Below are 22,230 nucleotides of genomic sequence, written 5' to 3'. Positions count from 1 at the left end.
GCTAATGGTCACAGCCCAATGGGCTTATTGCCTCTATTTTAAAAGCAAAGGAACTGAGTCGCGCAGAATTGGTGATTTGTCCAGATGCATGTAGCTGGTAAGTGGCCTAGCTGGAACAGTATTCAAGCAGTGTGGCTTCAGGCTGAGTCCTTGACTTTTCTATAAAGCTGCTCCTGAGGCATAACTAATGGATCAAGGTGCAATAAATGTGCTGAAATTGAAGGTGCATGTGGGGCTTCAGGTAAATTTACTCAGTGTTGGTAAAGCTGTAGTCCTTTACATTTAGTTCTTGATTTATTTATAATTAAAATGAAGGAATTACAATAATATCTTTGAGATTCTTTAGTTCTAAAACTGTCATGAATCTAATAATTAAGCAGGGCATCTTCTGAAAGTGAGTTGAAAGACTTGGGGTAGCCCCTGTGGGGAATATACTAAGGAATTGGCAAGTGAGGAGAAAGATAGCTCAGTACGAGTTGGCCTGAATGTGTGATTTATCATGTTTTTTCTTTCTTTTCTTTTCTTTTTTTCTTTTTTTTTTTTTTTTTTTGAAGCGGTGCTTTGCAGCTTGGGCACAGATGCAGAAAAAACATCTGCAGCTGTGTGCTTTGGTTGGGAATTGGCTCATCCAAAAAGTGAGGCGAGGAAGGGAGGCCAGAGTGTGAGGTCAGTGTTAAAAGTGACTGATTTTTGGACTCTGAAACATGGTTAGGTAGAAATTGAAGTCATGTGAACAATAACTCCATGGTAACTGTAAGAGCTTCAGCGTGTTGTTAAGTCTCTTAAAGTGGTCCCATTTTTGAAGATTAACTGTCACTTCAAAATATAGGCAGTTCTAATACTCCAGAGAATATATATTCAACTTGATTATGCTAAAGAAATTAAAAATACATATACTAAATGTTTATTTCTCTTACAGATGTTAAATAATATAACACTAGTTTCTGAGAATGTTCTTCTATTTTTTTTTTCCACAAATGCTCATCTGACCACCTTAAACTACTCAATTTCTGACTAGGATATGTACCGATGTCAGCATTTTTATTGATTTCTTTATTTCAGCTGAATTATGTTTTTGAACCTCTGCTAGTATCTGTGCTTTAATTTTTGTATTTTCTAGTGATCTTATTTCATTCTTACTCTTATTTTATAAGACACTTTAAAAATCATAAAATACAGTACTGCTGTCTGAAGGGGACACTGTCAAAGGAAGTCTTAGCTGACAGGGCCTTCTTGCAGTAGCCCAGAATGTTTGTCTCTAGTGTAAGAAGTCTCCATTTGTTCTACCAAATGGGGCTCAGGAAGATTACTGATACAGTGTGAAGAATTGTCGTTTGCATGGAAATCAGTATTGCCTGTTTGACTGGAAGGTAAGAGAATGGTTTAGGGTTCAGTGGTGTCAAAGAAACTGTCTTTAGTCTCACAGAATATATACCTTTTTATAGTTCTGAAAGCATTACTGCATGGTCCATTCATTTTTTTGTTCACTATGCTTTTAATAGTTAACTGCATTGCCTGACAAATTTTTTTAAGTGAAATTACTTTCCACTGAAGTGGACCTTTTAGTGCTATGATATAGACAGCCAGGACCTTTTTGCGTTGAAGAAGAATTGGAAGAAATACAGTGTTTACGTGCAGAGTTTGTTGGTTCTCTGATTTCAAGATGAGAATAGTGATGGTTCTGAGGAACGTTTTTGGTAAAGCAGAGTGATAGAAACTACCAGAGGGTAGCTGAAGGGAGGACAGTTCTTTGAGATGAAAGTAGCTGATTATTGGCTTTGGAAGTAAGTTCACAAAATTGAAGCAGGCATAGGAAGAGCTAAATGCTGTTTCTCTTTCTTAGTAGTGTATTCTTCCTATCCCTAAAGGAATGTTTCCCCAGTAAACTGAGACCCAAAGTAATTCAGGACATTTCTCAAGACCCCAAAGCAGAACTTGGGGTGTGTTGTGGCCTGTATGCCTCATCATAAGAAAAATCTTGTCTTATTTTAGTAAATATGGAAATATTTAGAATTCACAGGGATTTTTTTCCTTTAATATTTTTTCTAAATAAAATACCTTTAAAAGCATGGTTATATTGGAGGAAAAGTTCTGCTTTCCACTTGTAAGGATTTTTAAATTATAGGTCATTTTGTCAAAGCCTCAGAAGTATACTTACAGATTCATCATCGCAGAATTCAGTGTTCAAAACTACTTCCTATTTGCCAGGCTGTGACTTGGGTGTAAGAAATATATTGGTAAATAGAATGCATCTGTTCCCTACATCCATGGAACATATAAACAAGTTAAAAAATGTTTAGCTGTAAAACAAAATGAAGAAAACAGGATGCAGTGGTAGGGAAGAATAATGAGAACTGCATAGGCCGAGAAAGGGCTGTTTGAGGAATTGGTGATGTTTAAACTGGGACTATAAGAATAAGAAGGTGCTCATGAGAGAGCATTCTGGCAAAGGGAATGGTTATAGAACATTTTTTTCTGTAAAGGACCCGATACTCAGCATTTTCAGCTTTCTGAGCCATATGCAGCTCCTCACTCTCCTCTTGTAGCATGAGAGCAGCAGCAGACCATATGTAATGGATGGCCATAACAGTGTTCCAGTACAACTTTATTTTAAAAAGACAGCAGGACTTCCTTTGCCAGTCCCTGGACTAGAGAAACTGGGGTTCAGGGAAGCTTGTTGTGGATGGAGAATTGGGTTGGCTGTGGGAAAGAATGGGACAAGATGAAGTTGGAGAGAAGAGCAGAAGTTGGATCATGCCAGGCCTTGAAGCCATGCTGTAAGGGCTTCCTGCTTAATTATATATGTACCTTAGGAAGCCATTCAAGAATTTTAAACAAGACAATGAAATCCAATGTAGGTTTTTAAAATATTTCTTTAGGTGCTATGTAGTGAGTAAGTTACAGGGCCTAAGAGTTGAAGTGAGGGGAATAGGCTAGAATAGTCCATTAATTGAGATGAGTGATAGTGGTGATTTACGTCAGTCTAGCGACTGGAGATAGAGAAATGTTTTTCAGATTCAAGATATATTTTGGTTATAGAAAGCTTATTACCTGCAGATAGATTGATTGTATGGAATGAGGAAGAGAGTAGAATCCAAGATGACTTCCAGGTTTTTGGCTCTTGAACAACTAGGTGCTTCCATTTTTTGATACAGATTTGAGTTAGGAAAAGGAGCTCCATTTGAATAGATTAATTTTAAGATGCCAACGAAATGAGATACGTATACTCTGAGAACTTTGGACTGGAAATGTAAATGTGGGCATTGTGAACATATAGATGATAATTAGAGCCCTGGAAGTAGATGAAATCATTTGGAGGGATGGGGGTAGAGGGTTCCAGATCTGAACCCTGAGGAACTTAAACATGTCAGGTAGATTGAGGATTGCAATGGAGACAGAAAAATGTCCAGTGAGTTAGTTGTACTTTAAGACTTAGCTCTAATCGTAAATTATGAAATAATTTTGATGTCTGTTTAGCAGAGTTGTGGTTTTTACAGCTATTGTGTGTGTGTGTTTAATGTTAAAAGACAATTTTAAATTCAAAAATAGTGCTAATCAGTTCTGTTACTTGTGGGCAGGGTTAGGTTAGGGTGGAGCCATCTTTTTTATTTTATTTTTTTTCAGCTTTATTGAGGTATAACTGACAAAATTGTCAGATATTTAAAGTGGGTTTTTTTGGGGGGGGGACGTTATCTCCTTTTAGAATATTCCTATTTGAGATTCAAACTTAATAGATGTCTCTAAGCCCATAGTAAAGTAGTGGAGGACTTGCCTTTTCTTCTACCCACTCCTGGGTACTCCATGATAATAAGAAATAATAGAATTAATAATAGAAGTTTAATAATAAATAACTTAGAAGTAGATGCAGTGGGAAAAGTACTGCATAGAAAGTAGAGGGAGAATTGGACTTTAGGCCTAATTCTGCCACTAACAATCCTGAACAAATTACTAGATTTTTCTGGACTTCAGATTATTAATTTATAAAATGAGACTAGGATTGATTTTGTTAGCCTAAATGAACATTAAAATTGTATAATGATTATATGTCTTGATAATTTGGGGTTACTAAAAGTATTTCCATTTTTAATTGTTTCTTTAAGTCAAGGGAGAAACTTTCTTTGGTTTTAATGTGGCAAGAACTTTATTATCCCAATTTTGTGATACTTAACAGGTTTCTTAGATTTGCCTTATGCTTAATTGCCCCTTCTCCAAATTATTAGTCTGTAGTAGTAAATAAAAAAAAAATGACAGCCTCATAGGTGAGCTTATAAAAGCCAATTCTTATGTTTTGAAAGTTTATTCTCCGCTTAGATAAGTAGCTGAATAAAAAACGTTGACTTTTTAAGTCTACCAGAACAGTTCTTATTGCTAAAAAGAACATTTGTTCCAGTGGTTTCCAAAGTCTGTCTTTACATCTTGTTCTTCAAGTAACATCTTACTCTGAGTGGGAAGAAGGCAGGATAAGAGGAGCTTCATCCTGCTCCCTTTTCATTCATTCAGAAAACTGCCTGTCAAGGACCTATTATTACGTGCCAGGCACTGATAATAAGCATTTGCGTTATGTCAAAGATCCCCATCTTTCTGGAACTTATATTTTGGACTTACATAGTTGAATCTGTGCCTTGTAATCCTGATCAATTCTAGGCACTTTATTTTACAGGTAGGAAAAATGAAGCCTTGAAGGGGAAGAGTTTCAATTTTTAAGTGATTTTCTTATTTGAATTTTTCTTTGTAAAGTTTCCTTGTAGAGTAATACCCTACTGTTTATATTTTGTATATAGGATCTCATTTGCTGGAATTGGTGTTTCTATGTAAACTGCTTGTTCAGTATAGAGGGAGAATGGAAAAAACCAGAGTTTTAAATATTTGTTCATAGGTAAATTTATATGATTATGTAGTAGTACTAATTGCATGTGGAAACGAAGTTGGTGATTTTATAGTAAGCTGTGGACTGTTTTGTAGGCCAATTAAACAGATACAGCTTTTTAAAAAAATTTTTTTTAAATTGAAGTGTAATTGATTTACAATGTTTTGTTAGTTTCCGGTGTAAAAACAGACCTAGCTTTCATAATAAAGCTTTTTTAGTGTTTTTCCTTTCTAGGCACATGTGAGTATAGAGAGATTTTTAAATGGTGTTTATGTACAAAATATATTATATAGTGACTGCAGTAAATTACGAAGGACATTAATAGAAACACTAGGGAATAAGATTTTCATTAGCAAAGACAGATTCAATTCAGAGACCCACAGGTACTGAGTCTCTACTGTGTTATATTCCCCTCCAAAATAGTTAAGACACCGTGCCTGTCAGTAGGAAACCTCCCAATTTTAGTGAGGTAATCAGATTTTGAAGGGAAATTGTTTTGCCTAAAGAGTTCAGGGCACAGTAGAAAGAGGAGGTCAGTTTTGATGAACCTTAAAGTATTATAAAAGAGTCATCATGTGAACTAAGGCAAAAGATAGTCTTGGAAGGGAAGATGGCATGAGTTAAAAAGTAGATAGGTATGAGCATTATTAGGTGGATCCGTGTGAGTGGAACATAAAGGACTTCACATGCATTTGAAGGAAATGAGAATGGTAAAGTTAGTTGGACTAGGTTTTGAGAAACATTGTAGGGTATTTGGCTTTTATTCTATGCGTGGTAGGAGCTATTGGGTTTTGATCTTCAAAAAGAGACTGATTAGAGTGGAAAAGATGGAGTGAAATGTTTAGTAGGAGTGCCTTTTTGAGTGCTTCATTGCTACTTACCGTTTTGTTCTGTCACCTTGTCCTTTTTTCTAACTTAAGGTTGTAAGAAGAAACTGAAAACCCATTACTTTGAATGTTGGAGTTGCTAAGGATGATGACAGGAGTCAGAAAGAAGAGAAAGACTCTCAACTAGCTGTACAAACCATAAACAGTATGATTTGGAAGAGTGTCTTGAATACAAATAGGGTAATGCTAAAAGAGGAAGAGATTATTAGGGATAGGGTGGGGAATAGGCATTATTAGAGAGTCAGAAAGATAGCAGCTGTAGAACACGAGGGGCATAGGCTTCTGCTTTGAAAGGATAGGAAGAGAAGTGATGTTGGGGGAGAGGTCAGTTTAAAGTGTTATTTAACAAGTTCAATCAAGTTAAATACCAGTTATTCCCACTTAAATTAATGAGTAGACTGTTAGCACTGTGAGGGCGGGTACCCCTCTCTGTCTTGTTTTCTGTTGTATTTTCTAATGGTGTTCTGTTAATACTTATTGCATGAATGAACAGCTAGGACCTGTTTCATTCGTCTTTGTGTCTCTTGCTCTTAGTGTAGTTAGCACTCAAATAATTGTCTGTTGAAATGAATCTCTAAGAATAATACTAGCAGTCAAATGGAAACCATCATAGTTTATATCCATGGACTGCCAGGATCTGTTCTGTCTTCTGTGTGTAGAGTAATAATTTTACTTACCCGAATTAATTACTGAATCAGACCACTTTAAGCAGAATGTATTATGCCATTTAAAAGTACAGTGTAATTTTTCGGCTGTTTACTTTTGATTTCTTGAGACCGGTGTCTGTCAGTCCGCTGGGAACCAGATCGTGTGATCTTGTGAAACTGTTTTTTCCCTCCATGGTGCTCAGGAGAATTACAATAAGACTAATGACCACATTGCTGTGTTTTGTGTATGTTTTACTATTTATTCTGTCATTGTCCTTGGTATTCAAAGGTTAACTATGGTACTAGTGCTATAATGGCTTTTAATGTATGTCTTATTGTCTTAACCTTTGGGAATGCAGTACTTTGCAAGTGTGATAATCATATTGTCCTTCTGTGATATATTGCTTTTTTTTTTTTTTTCTGTTTTCCTTTCTAACCAGTAGGTTAAAGCTACCATTTTTTTCATGACATCACTTTGTCCTAAAATCCTAATTTTCCAAGGTATTTTATTTTTAAAAATTGGGAAGAATATTTGAACTAAGAAAATATTTTTTAAAAATCTCAAATTCATGTTTTTTATTTTAACATGTAGGAGATTTTCTTTATGAAACTATGAAAATGTGTTGTCCTAACTGCCATCATGTGCCCATGCTTTGAACTGCATGACTTCTCCAGTACTAGTCATTGAATTTTACTTTGTATTGAGGTCATATGATTGCTGATATTAGGCTCTTTTCTCCCCTCCCCCATAGAGATTGTAAAGGGACTGAATGCATTTTGTATCCCCCATGGTGCCTAGCACCCTGCCTTGCTTGGAAGTAATCATTAAACATTTGAATTGTCAGTTTGGGGAAATTGTTTTGTATCCTTTTGTATTAAGAGTTTCATTTTAGACACTTGAAGAGTAAGTAGGGAATATTGCCACTAGGAATGAATTTGATTTTGAAATTACAAGTACTGTGCTCTTTGTGAAATGCTTAAACTTATATTACTAACTATGCATACATTTGTAAAATTGCTTACAGAAGAATCTTCTGACAGCAATCAAGAAAAGTTTTCCTGCAGTGACTGTCTTATGTCTTGTTACTGATACTGGTATGATTCCTCTGAGTTTGCCACCTTTATTCTAAAAGTTAGGATAATGAGAATAATATTGTCAGTCTATCTAGAAAATACCAAGAGGGCAGTGAATTTTATTTCATTCAAGAATCTCTTATCATTAGTGAATTTTTGGAAGGTTTAAAATATCTGCAGAAGTTAAGATGAATTCTCCTGACCTTAGTGGAAGCTTGCTTTGAAATACAAAAATCTTAAGGTGGCTGTATGCAGTGTGAGATGGCAGCTTCTATTCACCAAACCTGTATGGAGGTTGACTCCGTTATGAACCCCTCGAAGTATGAGATAAAAGAATTCCTTCTGGTTATCAAGAAGTATCTATTCTTTAGAGGAAGGGAAAGCAAGAATCATGTGGAAATTGAGAATTTAGAAACTACTGTATAAAATATGTGAACATATTTCTATCTGTGTTTTATGTCACTTGTTTCAGAAAATTTAAGGCACTTAGGAATTTTTGGGGCATCTTATTGAAATGCAGATTATGATTCATTGGGTCCAGCTCACAGATGATGATGATATTTACCATGATTCTGCTCTATGCAGACCACAGTTTGAGTAGCAAGATTCAAATATGTATACGAATAATATTATGAATATGTAATACAAGTAATATTATAATAGCAGCAAATGCACATATGACAGTTACTGTGGGACAGGCACTGTTCTAAGTGTTTTGTGTATATTAATTTATTCACACAACAGCTCCTTGAAGTAGGTGCTGTTGCTATTTTATAAAAACTGATGCACAAAGAAATTAAGTAAGTTTCTCAAGGCCACACATTCACTAAGTGTTGAGTCAATGATTTGAATCAGGCAGCTGGGCCTTTTGTCTGTATTCCTGGCTCCCACTATTCACCATGTGATCTTTTAAATCAAGACTCAGCATAAAGGGAAGAGCTGTGGAACTTTTTTCAAACAATGTGTCAAGATTAGGAAAGATACTCTTCACACTCCATGGCTTGGCTCCCACTGAGATTCACTTACAGAGTAAGCCACTTTTATTGATAAGTTTGTATCACATCAGTTTGGTGTGATGAAGTGAAAAATATTTTGAGGTCTTCAGGAATAATTCTTTAATGACATCATTGGAAAAACAGGATTTATATAACTGGTAAAATTTGTAAAGTGACAAGCCCCCAGATAACATATGCAGGCTTTGAAAAATTCACATGTTGCAAGTAGAGACTTAAATGCTGTTTTTGATCATGGTGTATGTTGCATATTTATATAAATACTCTGATTCCATCATGTGAAACAAGCAATATATTTTAGAATTTAGAGCCAACAAGGATACTTAGTACATACCCAGTGGCTCTCAGTTATAGCACATCTTGTTTTATTGTGCTTATTAGCTTTACTGCACATAACAGATACTGCATTTTTATAAATTGAGGTTTGTGGCAACCCTGTGACTAATGGGTCAGTCAGGCGCCATTTTTCCAACAGCATTTGCTCACTTAGCGTCTCTGCCACTTTTTGGTAGTTCTCCTAGTATTTCAGACCTTTTTGTTACTACTGTACTTGTGATGGTGAGCTGCGCTCAGTGATCTTTGATGTTGCTGTTGAAATTGTTTTGGGGCACCACAGACTGTGCTCAAAGAGGATGGTGAACTTAATGCATGTTCTGTGTGTTCTGACTGACTGTTCCCTGACCAGCTGCTCCCCTGTCTCTTTCCCTCTCCTCGGGAATAGAAATTCCTTGAGATGTAACAGTATTGAAATTAACCCAGTTAATAATCCTGCAATGGCTTCTTAAGTATTCAAGTGAAAGGAAGAGTAGGCCATCTCTCATTTTAAATCAAAAGGTAGAAATGGTTAAGCTTTAGTGGGGAAAGCACGCTGAAAGTTGAAATAGGCTAAAGCTAGGCCTCTTGCACCAGGTGGCCTAGTTGTGGATGCAAAGGAAAAGGAAAAGTTCTTGGCAGAAATTAAAAGTGCTTCCCAGTAAACACACAAATGATAAGAAAGTGGAAGAGCCTTATTGCTGATATGGAGAATGTTTGAGTGGTCTGGATCGAAGATCAAACCAGAAACAACATTCCCATAAATCAAAGCTTAATCTCAAGTAAGTTCCTCACTGTCTTCAGTTCTGCGAAGGCTGAGGTGTGAGAGCTGCAGAAGGACAGTGGAAGCTAGCTGAGATTGGTTTCGACGTTTAATGAGAGAAGCTGTCTCCATAGCATAAAAGTGCAGGGTGAAGCAGCAGGTGCTGATGGAGAGACTCTAGCTAGTAATCCAGGATATCTAGCTAAGATAATCGTGAAGGTAGCTACACTAAACAACAGATTTTTTTCAGTGTAGACGAAATAGCTTTCTATTTGAAGAAGATGCCATCTAGGACTTTGAATCATAGCTAGAGAGGAGAAGTCGGTGCCTAGCTTCAAAGTTTCAAAGGACAGGCTGGCTCTTGTTAGGGCCTAGTGTGGCTGTTGACTTGAAGTTGAAGCTTATTTACCATTCTGCAAATCCTAGGACCCTTAAGAATGATGCTGAATCTACTCTGCTGTTCTCTGTAAATGAAACACAGCTTGGATGATAGCACATGGTTTGGTTTACTGAGTATTTTAAACCACTGTTGAGACCTACTGCTCAGAAAAAAAGAAAAGATTCCTTTCAGAATAGTGCTGCTCCTTGACAAGGTAACCTAGTTACCCAAGAGCTCTGATGGAGATGTACAAAAGATTAATGTTGTTTTCATGCCTGCGAACACAACATCCATTCTGTAGCCATGGATCAAGGAATAATTTAGACTTTCAAGTCTTACTGCTTAAGAAATACATTTCATAAGGTTATAGCTGCCACAGATAGTGACTTCTCTGATGGATCTGGGCACAGTCAGTGGAAAACCTCCTGGAAAGGATTCACCATTCTAGATACCATTAAGAAAATTCACGATGTGGGAAGAGGTCAAAATATCAATATTAACAGGAGTGTGGAAGAAGTTGGTTCCAATCCTCATGGATGACTTTGAGGGGCTGGAAGGGTAGAAGAAGTAACTTCAGTTGTGTGGAAGTAGCAGAAGAACTAGAATTTAAAAAGTGGAACCTGAAGATGTGACTGAATTGCTGCAGCCTCTAAATAAAACCTTAATGGATGAGGAGTTAATTCTTATGGATGAGCAAAGAAAGTGGTTTCTTGAGATGAAATGTAGTCCTGGTGAATATGCTGTGAAGGTTGTTGAAATGACAAGAAAGGATTTGGAATACTACATGAACTTGGTTGATAGAGCAGCAGCAGGGCTTGAAAGGACTGTCTCCACTTTTGAAAAAGTTGTACTGTTGGTAAAAGGTATGAAATGGCATTGCATGTTACAGAGGAATTGTTCTCAAAAGGAAGAGTCAATTGATGCAGCAAACTTCATTATCTTATTTAAGAAGTTGGCCACAGCCACCTAACCTTCAGCAACCATCACTCTGATAAGTCAGCTGCCATCAACACCAAGGTGAGATCTTCCATCAACAAAGATTATGACTCGTTGAAGGCTCAGATGATGGTTAGCATTTCTCAGCAATAAAGCACTTTTAAATGAAGATATGTACATTGTTTATTTAGACAGAATGCTGTTGCACACTTAATAAACTACAGTATAGTGTAAAGATAACTTTAATATGCACTGGAAAATGAAAAAATTCATGTGACTCCCTTTTTTTTGTTTTTTATTTTGTTTTGTTTTCTGGAGGGGGAGGTAATTAGATTTATTTATTTATTATTGTTATTATTTTTAATAGAGATACTGAGGATTGAACCCAGGACCTTGTGCATGCTAAGCACACACTCTACCACTGAGCTATACCTCCCCTCCCCTTTATTTGCTTTATTTCAGTAGTTGGAACCAAACCCACAGTATCTTCAAGGTATGCCTCTATTTTACAGCAGTGAAAAACTTCACTTTTAAAATCATACAAAACCAATATAAATCATATTTAATCAGGGGAAACAGAGCTCACTCTGGAGTGGTACCAAGGCATCTCAGTGGAGCATTGCATGAATGCCAATGATCTACTCAACCCCAGCCATATTACAGGGAAGAGAACCAACAGACCATATAGGTTAAATAACTTGGTCAAAGTTCTGATTAGTAACTGCCCTGAGCAACTGACTGATTGTTTTAGCTCCTGGATGAACATTAAAATTCTGCAGGTTTATAAGAGGTCGCACCTCTTAACATTATAGTGTCTCTGTGAAACTTTTAAATGATTTTTTATTAGCACGTGTGTCATGTTATTCATGCCTCATTTTATGTTTTTAACATGATGTATATTTCAGTGTAAAATAATGCTAAATAAAAACATCGTATTTTCAGAGATTTGTCTATTTTGGGATTAATTATTGTCCTGAGTCTTAAGACTTTTTAAGAAGGAAGTCCTTTTTAGTAGTCTGTGCCATCATTAATTATATAGCTCAGTTCTGGTTTCAGTGAACTTTAGAATTAAAATCTTTATAACTCATTTTAGCTGATTTCTTTGTGTTACTTAGATATTTAATTAGGATTGGCTGGCTGGGATTTTGCCCCAGGCATTTAAATTTAGAGGGTGAAAAAATTTTCATTAATGATTAAAAATAATTACAGGTGTGTTTTAGAGGGTGGGGGGATACTGTGTAGATTAGTAATATCCTTCAACTCTCCAACAGCCAAACAGTTGCTGGCCCAGGGTCAGCCTCCTTGTCCGTCCATGTGCTACGATCCTTGTAGCTCCCAGTCAGCCTTGTGCCTGCTGGCCTCTCCGTGTCATCCCCCTTTCCATCCATCTCTTCCTCCTTCCTTTGCCAGTGATTTGATTGATTTGAAGATGTGTTTTTTGTAATTTGGACATTAATTTATCAGTGAATAGGTGTTACTACAGTGTTGAAAAATTAAGATTTTCTTTTGATTTAGTAATACACTTTGTTTTGCTAAGGGTGTAATAAAGAGGACGGGGAAAGCTATAGTCACAGAAATGGAGAGTGTCATATGCCAGTTTGAATTACTGCAGAGGACTTTGTAAAGTTGATATGCTCTAAATAATGAACAGTTCTTCATTGTTTGTCATTCAGGTTGCTTTTGTGAATAAAAATTGTGGATTGTAGCTTATGTTTATAGTATAAGAATCATGAAATAGACCCCAACTTGAGAATCGTAATTGCTGCAAGTTTTAAAATGTCAATATACAATAAAATTAGCCTTTTACTTTTATGCGCAGTTCTATCAATTTTAGCCTGTTATAGATTCTTGTAACTGCTGTCATAATCAGAACGTCCTTCTCCCCAGAAAAATTCTGTCTTCCCTTTATAGTCACATACCCTCCCACCCTTAATACCTGACAGCTGCTGATCTGTTACCTGTCAGTATAGTTTTGTTTTCTCAAGAATGTTGTATAAATGGAATCATACAGTTTGTAGCCTTTTGAGACTACTTTCATTCAGCATATTTTACCATTGAGCTAATCTGTTGTATGTATCAATAGTTGTTCCTTTTTATTGTTGAATGATAGTCTGTTGTATAAGTGTACCATAGTTTGCTTATCCATTTACCTATTTATTTGTTGAAAGACCTTTGGGTTGTGTGTGGTTTCTTGTGATATGAATAAAGCTAGTATGAACATTTGTGTATAGGTTTTTGTGTGAATGGAAGTTTTCATTTCTCTAGGATAAATCCTAGAAATAGGATTGCTGGGTCATATGGTAAGTGTATATTTTCAGAAGTACTATCAAACTTTTTTTGTGGGGCCATATACGTTTGCATTCTCACCAGCAATGTATGAGAGTTCTATTGCTTGGAATCTATGTCAGCACTTGATATTGTCAGTATGTTTTACTTTAGCCGTTCTAATGGGTGTGTGTAGTGGTATCTAATCATGATTTTAATTTGCATAACCTTAATGGCTAATGTATGTTGCACATCTTTTCATGTGCAAAATTGCCTTTGTGTATCATCTGTGGTAGAGTGTTCAAGGCTTTTTCCCATTTTTAAATTGTTTGCTTTCTTTACTGAGTTGTAAGGGTTTTTTGATTTTTTGGTTTTATCCTGGATACAAGTTATTTGATATTTTCTCTTAGTCTATTTGTCTTTTTATTGCTTTAACAGTACCTGCAGAACAAAAGGTTTTAATTTTGATGGAGTCCAGTTTATCTTTTTTTTTTTCTTCTTCTTCTGTAGATCAGAAGTTAGGTTGGAAGTTGACTCTCAAATGACATTTTTTCTTACATTTCATTCTAACATACCCTTTCTCTTTGAAACGTGGTGCTTTAGAAATGAAAAGATAGAGCAAGAAACTTTTGTCTTAAAGTAAGATTAATGTTGAATATTAATTGATGGCTTAAAGAAATCAGACTCAACTACTTCAGGATTATTATTATAACTGTATAAAAACATTCATACTGAAGAACTTATGCAAAGAGAGGGAACAGAAATAGGTAGTGTGGTTCTTTTAAGTCAGTAGTTTCCTAATACTGGCTGTGGTGTAAAAATCACCTGGGTAGCTTTAAAAAGAAAAACACTCAGATTCTCTTTCTTCAGGTCTTGAGTGGGTCCCCCAATTTTTTAAATAGACTTTATTTTTTCAGAGCAGTTTTAGATTCACAGAATTGAGCAGAAGGTACAGAGATTTCCCATATGCCCCCTGACACATGTAGCCTCCCCAACTATAAATGTCTCATACCAGAGTGGTGTATTTGTCACAGTAATGAATCTGTGTTGACATATCATTATCACCCGAAGTCCATAGTTGACTTAGGGGATCATTCTAGGTGTTTGTTGTATGTTCTATGGGTTACCAAATGTATAATGAAATACCACTGTAGTATCATACAGAGTATTTTCATTACCCTAAAAATCCTCTACTCTGCCTATTCATCTCTCTTTCCACCTTAACCCCTGGCAACCACTAATCTTTTTTACAATTTCTTTAGTTTTGCATTTTCCAGAATGTCATATAGTTGAAATCATATGGTATGTTGCCTTTTCAGATTGTCTTTCACTTGGTAATATGTACTTAAGTTTCCTCCATGTCTTTTCATGGCTTGATAGTGCATTTCTTTTTAGTGCCGAATGACATTCCATTATCTGGATGTACCACAGTTTGTTTATTCACACGCTGAAGGACATCTTGGTTGCTTCCAAGTTTTGGCAGTTATGAATAAAGCTGCTATAAACATCTGTGGGGTTTTATGTGGATATAAGTCATCAGCTCCTTTGGTATTTATACCAAGGAGCATAGTTCGCTGGATCACAGAGCACGTCTAGTTTTGTAAGAAATTGCCAGACTGTCTTCCAGAGTGGCTGTATCACTTTGCATTCCTACCAGCAATCATTGAGAGTGCCTTCATCTTCACCAGCAATTAGTGTTGTCATTGTTTTGGATTTTGGTCATTCTAATAGATGTGTAGCAATATCCCATTGTTATTTTAATTTGCAGTTCCTTACTAGTCAAGTGTTGAACATCTTTTTGTATGCTTTTTGCCATCTGGTATCTTTTTGGTAAGGTTTCCAGGTCTTTTGCCAGTTTTCTTAATTGGGTTGTTTGTTTTCTTTTTATTGAATTTTATAAATTATTTATGCATTTTGGATAACAGTCCTTTATCAGATGTGTGTATGTTTTGTAAATTTTTTCTTCCAGTCTGTATCTTACCTTCTCATTCTCTTGCCTGAAATCCGTTGGTCTCCAAGTGATTCTAATTCTTTGCCAAGTTTGTGATCTACTCTTTTAAATTAGTCTGCATCTTGCTTTATTCTTTGCAAGGCTAGATGCCATGCATAGCCGTTAGTTTTCAATTACTCATTTAGCCTCTTTGTGACAGCTAGTCCATCCTGCTCTCAACCTCCGTGGCTTTGTTACTTGTTCTTCATCGTCTCACCCTTCAAATTCCAGTTCTTCATCTGGATAATCTTCATGTGGATTTTCCCAAGTAATGATGCTGGTCATACTTGATCTGCAGGTCCCTATGGTTCTTGTACCACCTCTACATCAGAGTTCCTTCCTGTTTGCCTTTGATGGTGCAGAAACTAATGGTGGTTTTGTTAGATTGTGTGAGGTTAACACTGTTACCCACATGCATGCACATACAGAGCCTCCACTTTGTTTTTCAAATTTCCTGTATTATGTTAATTTGTAAAAATAAAGGTTAATAAGCCTTTTCACTTAATGTGTATTTTACTTTTCATGCCAACTTCCTTGTGAAAAGCATGTTTTAATGGTCGTAAAGGTTGAATTTTATCTCATTCCTACCATTTTGTTGTGTGTGTTTGAACCAATATGCATTAACTTTACATATATCAGTACAAAAATATTTTTCTGAGGCAGTTTTAGAGGGACGGTTTTTTGCTCAGAGTGACCTGAATAATTAAGAGAAGATTGCAGCAAGTATACCTAAGGGCTTTTAGTCATGTCTGTGTGTGCATATGTGTAATCATTCAGAAGTAAATATAACAAAATTAACTGTTTTAATAGCTGTTTTCTGCTAAGTAAAATTCACCGTGTTACTGATTTATCAGGGTAATTTTTTGAAGCATGATGTAAATAAAGCAGTTTTATCATTTATGACACATTGAGCTAGTTGATTGTATTTTTATTGTTGAAAGACAGGTGTAACTATAGATGCTATTTAAATACTTCATATATTTATTTTATTAAGTATTAGACCATTGATTTCAGAAAACATGCCTTATTTTATAACTTTTTAAATTAAACTGTTCAGTTTTTCATTCATCCAACAAATATACCAAGCACATTTTTGTGTTCCAAAATCAGGGTGACTTTAATACAGCTAACATATAACTTGATTTTATAACAAAGGGGATATATAGAAGTTCACTTAAGTCCTTACAGATGATTGATTTCTAGATATTCTGGTGTTTGAAACATATAATTTTGTTTTTATGTGGTGCAATTTCTCTAGTAATGTCATGATTTTAATTTAATTGCTACTCAAAGTTTAGTGCTTCAGTGAAAGAATAGAAAGCTTGATGAATTTTGTAAATAGGAACATTTTCAGCTTGCTGTGGGTTTTTTTGTTTGTTAGTGTTAGCTACCTTGGGAATTTGCATCTGACAAGTGGTAGACTTAATGAGTTGAAATAAGTGATATATTACCACTTTGCGTGAAAGTATTTGTTTACACAGTACTGTCAACTAACCGACATGGATGTTAAATCACTTTTGATACAGTCAGCATATTTATGGAGTAATTTCTGGGTGATGTATTTGAAGTCAAGGAGCTTAGTCTTGTGAACAAAAGATTAAATATATAATAAAATTCTAAATTATATGTATACGCTAGTGGCTTTCATACTGCATGTTTAGTAGAGTAGATTTATTGTCCCATCACTAAAATCTCTTACTGACTTCTTTTCCTCTAATATATAAGAAAAAGTAAATTAGATACAGTTTTCTCCATTTCAGCTTACTCTCTCAGGTGTTGAGAATAATGTGTTATGTACCTTTTCTTTTAATCTTTGGCACTTCCAACAACTTGTTTAGTTCTAAGTCAAATGACATTTTGTTTACATGTGTTTATAATTCAGATTTATAGATATCTGTATATCTCAACACACATGTTAAGTAATTTGTTTCTCAACACCATGACTTAAGATTCTCCCCAACCTGGAAAAGTTTAATCACTACTACAGATTATCTGTGGTAAAGAATGTTTAAAGATAGAAGATGTCTGTTTAGGCTGGAGTTACTGAGAGTTGAGCTAGACCATGGAGGATTGGTTGGATTTGAATAACTGAATGGGTCGGCAGTATAGTCCCAAAGCATTGTAGGAACTTAGAGGACAAACACACTACTTTATGACAAAGCTAGACCCAGAGTCTAGATTCTGTTTCCTAGTCAAATAATCCTTCCATTGGACTGACAGCGTAGCAGGAAGAAGTAGTGGTCAGTCACCTTTTATTAGAGAAAGTGGCAATACGTGTGTGGACTATGGAAAGGAATTCCTGAATTCTTAACCAGATTTGCACTAGGAAGGCATTTCAGATTGAAAGGAACTTGATGTGCAAAGGCAGATATCCTGAAAGAGCTTACCCTGTTGGCAGTGGATCATGGTATTGGAGGCTGAGGATGAAATAAAGGGTCTTTTATATGCTAGGCACTGTTCTAGATATGGGAGGTACATGTGGAAAAGACAGAATCCCTGCTTCCGAGGAGCTTACAATTTTAGTAGGAGAAACAATAAATATGTAAATATGTAATACACTAGTGATTAGGGAGTGATGAAGTACTATGAGGAAAAATAAAGTGCAGGGTATGAGAGTAGAGAGAGGGGTTGTTTGAAATAGGTGGTCATGGAAGACCTCTTTGTGGAGGTGCAGCTGGATCAGAAAAAGCCAGGGAGTGAACTGTGTGAATCAGGGCAGAGGAGACTCTCAGCAGAGCACGTTTGCTCTGTGCAGCTCTGTGGTAGCTGGAGTGCAGTAAGTCGCTAGTTAATGCTCACTGTGTTTTCCTCGTGCCAGGCACGTGCTGTTACTAGTGTTAGTTCAATCCTTGAGACAATCCTGCAAAATAGATACTAACTATTTCAAACATAAGGAAACTGAAGCACAAAGATTAATTTACTCAAGGTCACACAGCTAGTCAGGGATCTGGGATCTGAGCCCAGGTAATTTGACTGCAAAATCAGTGTTTTTGACCATTCTTCCAAGGTGGAAGAGGGGAGATGTAGGGAATTTAATTGAAGCAGTAACCTGGGGCCAGTTCTCTGGGGCCTTTTAGTTCCTTTGTAAGTATTTAGGACTTTATGCTAACTGTGAGGTTTAGTCATTGGAGGGTTGAGAAATGCCCAGGAGGTTGCTTTATGATTCTGAAGGTCAAGGGACGGGTCTGGACTGTACAAAACACATTTGTTAATTATCTATATACATAGGTTATATTATAGCTTAAAATATTTCTACTGGCCTATAACATGTTTCTTTGATTTAAAATTGAAGATTCCACTTCATTATTTTGTTGAACAGATTTGTGCATGTATACGTATGAGTGCACGTGCGTGTGTGTATAAACAAACTGTAATGAACTCTTCTGTTAATAGGTGCGAGAAGATGTACTAAATTCATTGAATAACAACTTTCTTCAAACGCTAAATCAAGCTTGGAATGATCATCAAACAGCTATGGTGATGATTAGAGACATACTAATGTATATGGTAAGTAGAGCTTTTTTGTTGTTTTTCCTTTAAGAAGTTAAGTGTTTCAAAACACAGTGTCTTCTTTCTGTCACATTTAGTTGGATGGTGCGACTCAGTGTGGAAAGCTTTTGTTTGTTTAATATTTCCTTCGCGAGGGACCAACCTTAGTATATTTGAGGTAAAATCTTGGTTGTTCATATATTTAATGATTAAAATGGAAAACTGAAAGGGAAAGATTTAGTATTTTTCTCAGTGTCTAGCACTTGTGCTTCAACATGAGAAATACTGAAAAGCCCGCCTAACATCTCTCCTTGAGTGAGGGTGGCCGACAGCGTGGGAGGTGAAAGCTGGATGTTCTCTGGCAAGCTCTTGAACCCTAATGTCCTTACAGCTTCAGTTACAGGGGATGTCATATTAAAACAAGTATTTTTGTAGTAGTTTTACTCTAATAGTTGCCATCTATCTCTCTTAACAGTAAATCTCTCCTAATAGTAAATCCTTGGAATGTATATCTATTTTATATATATATTATAGATGTAGATTCCAATTTTCACCGATTCCTGTTTTTTGCTTTTTGTTTTTATAAATCACGAGAAAGACCTTGTTCATCAAGACAATTTGGAAAACATTGACTTGAGCTAGGCTGTTGAATCGCTTTCAAGGAGATTAAACTATCAGGCTTTTTTTTTTAACTGAAGTGTGATGATTAAGATCCACCAAGTTTAATTATTGTGTCTGCAAAACCATCAAGCCAGATAACTTGTCTTGTTCAGTGTTTATGTTTGGAGATGGGTCATAATGATTTTCTTCTAAGATTTTGCTCTCTGCTTTTCAGATTTTTGTTTCAGTTTCTTTCATTTCGATTATTAGTTGTAGTGGTGAGAGTGTGTCCTAGTTTCTTTTACTTGGTGTAATAAAGCAGTGTTTGGAAAGAATTTCCAGTGAGAGCAAATAGCCGTAGAGTTTTTTGTTCTGCTGAGTGTGTTCAGGCAGGCCTGTTGCCCCTGGTTTATAGGGCTTATTGGCATGAGGGTCAGGGAGTGGGTACTTCAGTTTTCGGGTTTTTGATAGAAGGCTTAACAAGTTATTTAGCCTTTCTGAGACTCATTTTCCACTTTAGGATATAGATTCATCTTATGTTGACATTTTGAGGTGAATGAGATAGCTTGTGAAAACACAATGTCTGGGATTTAAATATGAAATAAATTAGCTTACTGTTGCTCTCATTAAGTTGTAGATGTGGTGAGTCTTTAAATTCCAACACAAACACTGAGGTAGAAAATCACTTGTGATTTCATGGTCCATGTCTCATTGATAAAAGAAGAATTTTAAAATTATATCTTACAGCATGCTATTTTTAATTTCAGTTTTATTTCAGTCCCCACCCCCTTTTCTGTTGTGGGTGTGGGCAGATGAAATCTCAAACTTTGAATCCTGGGTATTATGTGACCATAGTCAAGAAACTAATTAAGTTCATTTCTCAGCTTCTTCATTTATAAAATGAAAATAATACTGTGCCAGTTGGGTAAAGTCCCATGAGGTTTAAAGTAGCCACTCATGTAAAGCACTTACAGGGCCTGGACCATAGTAATGTGCTCAGTAAAAATTAACTGATGTATTTCCCTTCCTCTTTTTATCAAACCCATCTGTTAGTACCACAACCCTGAATAAAACCAGCAACTTGGGCTTTTGCTGGTGGAACCCCCCGTGGGAAATCTCACACAGGTAGCTCGGTGCCCTGTTGTCCATTGTCGGAAACCTCCAGCAGCCCTCCACACTGCCCAGGAGTCTCACGCTTCCTCTAGTCAGCTAGCTTATTCCGCCACTTTGAAACAACTATTTCTCTTCAGACCTCCAGCTGTCCTGCTAGTCCCCTTACTCTTAATAAACAGTCTTGCCTTCTGCCTCGCAGAGAGAAAGAGAAAGCGTCAGTGGAAACTATATTCATTTCTTGCCTCTCAACCTGCAGTTTCACCTGTGTTTTCTTCCCTTTTGTGTTTCTCTTTTTCCCTCCTGCTTTAGTGGAGGGCAGTGTCTCCTCTCCTATCAAATGCCAGTTCCTCACCTGTGTTAAAAGAGCACATCTCCTTCTACTTTGCAAAAATCCTGAAGTATTTTCAGGTTCTGCCTTTTTATTGGTCTCTTACTCATCAGCCACTTGTATCTTCAAAATAAATCCCACTGAATTTACTTTTGGACTCCTGCACTGACTCTCAGGGTCATGCATCGCCATTCACAGCTAAATGTCTCATGGGAAATGTTGACACTTGATGTCTCTTTTTTCTCATCTTTTATTCATTTTGTATGTGTTCCCATCTTGCTTCTACCTCAGCTCTTCTGTTCAGTCTTGCTCTTCCTAGCGTCACCATGTCTGCACATCTCTGAAAGCAAAGCTCACTGCTAATCCTCATGCACCTTGATTTTTCCAGCAGCATTGGCACAGATGACTACTCTTTTCTTCTTTTGACATGTTGGGTTCTTAATTTCTGTGACCAAGCACTCCCTTGTTATGCCTCCTACTTTTCTGGCTGTTTCTTTTCAGCCACTCTTCCTCCTCTTCTGCCTGCCTTTAAATGGCAGTGCTCTTGGGGCTTAGTCCTAGTCCTTAGTCCTTCCTTCTCCTGGTACATATTATTTGCTTTCCTTAGCTCTATGTGCTGCCTCTTTGCAGATGGTTCCCACATTATGTCGCCAACCTCATTCTGAGATTCAAAATCGTAAATTCGTTTGTCTAGTTTATGACCCTTCATAGTCTGAGGGGTACTTCAGACTTGGCATTTCCACATGAGCTCATAATCAGTGTCATTCCATTTGATCATGACAGAAACCTGGGAATTATTTTTGTCAGTTTTTTCCCCTCTGTTCTAACATCATGTATTTCTAGAATCTGCGATTTCTTTGTTTTCATATCTACCCCACAAGACCCCAGAGCACCTTCACTTCTCAGTAACTAGCCATGCAGCATTCACTATGCTCTGCTCTACTCTCTTTTTCATATTGCTGCTAGAATTATTACTTTAAAGCATGTGATTATGTTACTGCCCTGCTAAAATCTTTCTCTCTCATCTTGGAATCTTCACACATGTCTTCTGTCTGAAAATGTTTCCTCCCTCTGTGTGATTTGTTCCTACTTATCCTAAGTCGTAGCTTAAATTTCTGGTAAGGTTTCCCTTGCCCTTGCTATGTACGGCCCACTGTCACAGCCGCTCTCATTCTACCTGGTGCTGCCCCTTCTGGAGCATCTGTCACAGTCATTATTAACAACTGTCAATACCACCTTCCTCACTAGCCTGAACTTTATGAGGCTGATGTCTCTTTCACCACTGCATCTCCAACACCTATCACAGCTCCTTGTACAAACTAGGCACATAAACCTTTGAATTAATGTGCATATTCTTTTTTAATGGATCATACTTTTTTTCACAATGCTTATTAAAAATATGCAGTCTTAGGTACAGAAAGAAATTAAATTATTAATAAGTATCTTCATATCTATAAGGTAAGAATTCTTTCATCCTTCATTCTCTTTACCCTGCCTTTTTGTGTGTAGTGTTCTGGTCTTAATTAAATAAGTACTTTTTAAAATTAAAGTAAAATTTATATACATT

General features: G+C 36.4%; 1 protein-coding gene across 2 annotated transcripts in view; it reads left to right on the top strand.

The window, feature by feature from the left end:
- CUL3 (cullin 3) overlaps positions 1-22,230 on the top strand; it is an 89,071-nt gene that overhangs the window by 21,034 nt on the left and 45,807 nt on the right. For both annotated transcript variants that reach the window (XM_072961743.1, XM_031677950.2), the window contains one exon: positions 18,527-18,640. In XM_072961743.1, the coding sequence (XP_072817844.1) occupies positions 18,527-18,640 (114 nt within the window). The remainder of the gene's footprint in view (positions 1-18,526; positions 18,641-22,230) is intronic.

The sequence above is a fragment of the Vicugna pacos genome, chromosome 5 (genome assembly GCF_048564905.1).
Source record: "Vicugna pacos chromosome 5, VicPac4, whole genome shotgun sequence".
Classification (NCBI taxonomy): Eukaryota; Metazoa; Chordata; class Mammalia; order Artiodactyla; family Camelidae; genus Vicugna; species Vicugna pacos.
This window is presented reverse-complemented; position numbering and strand designations above follow the sequence as displayed.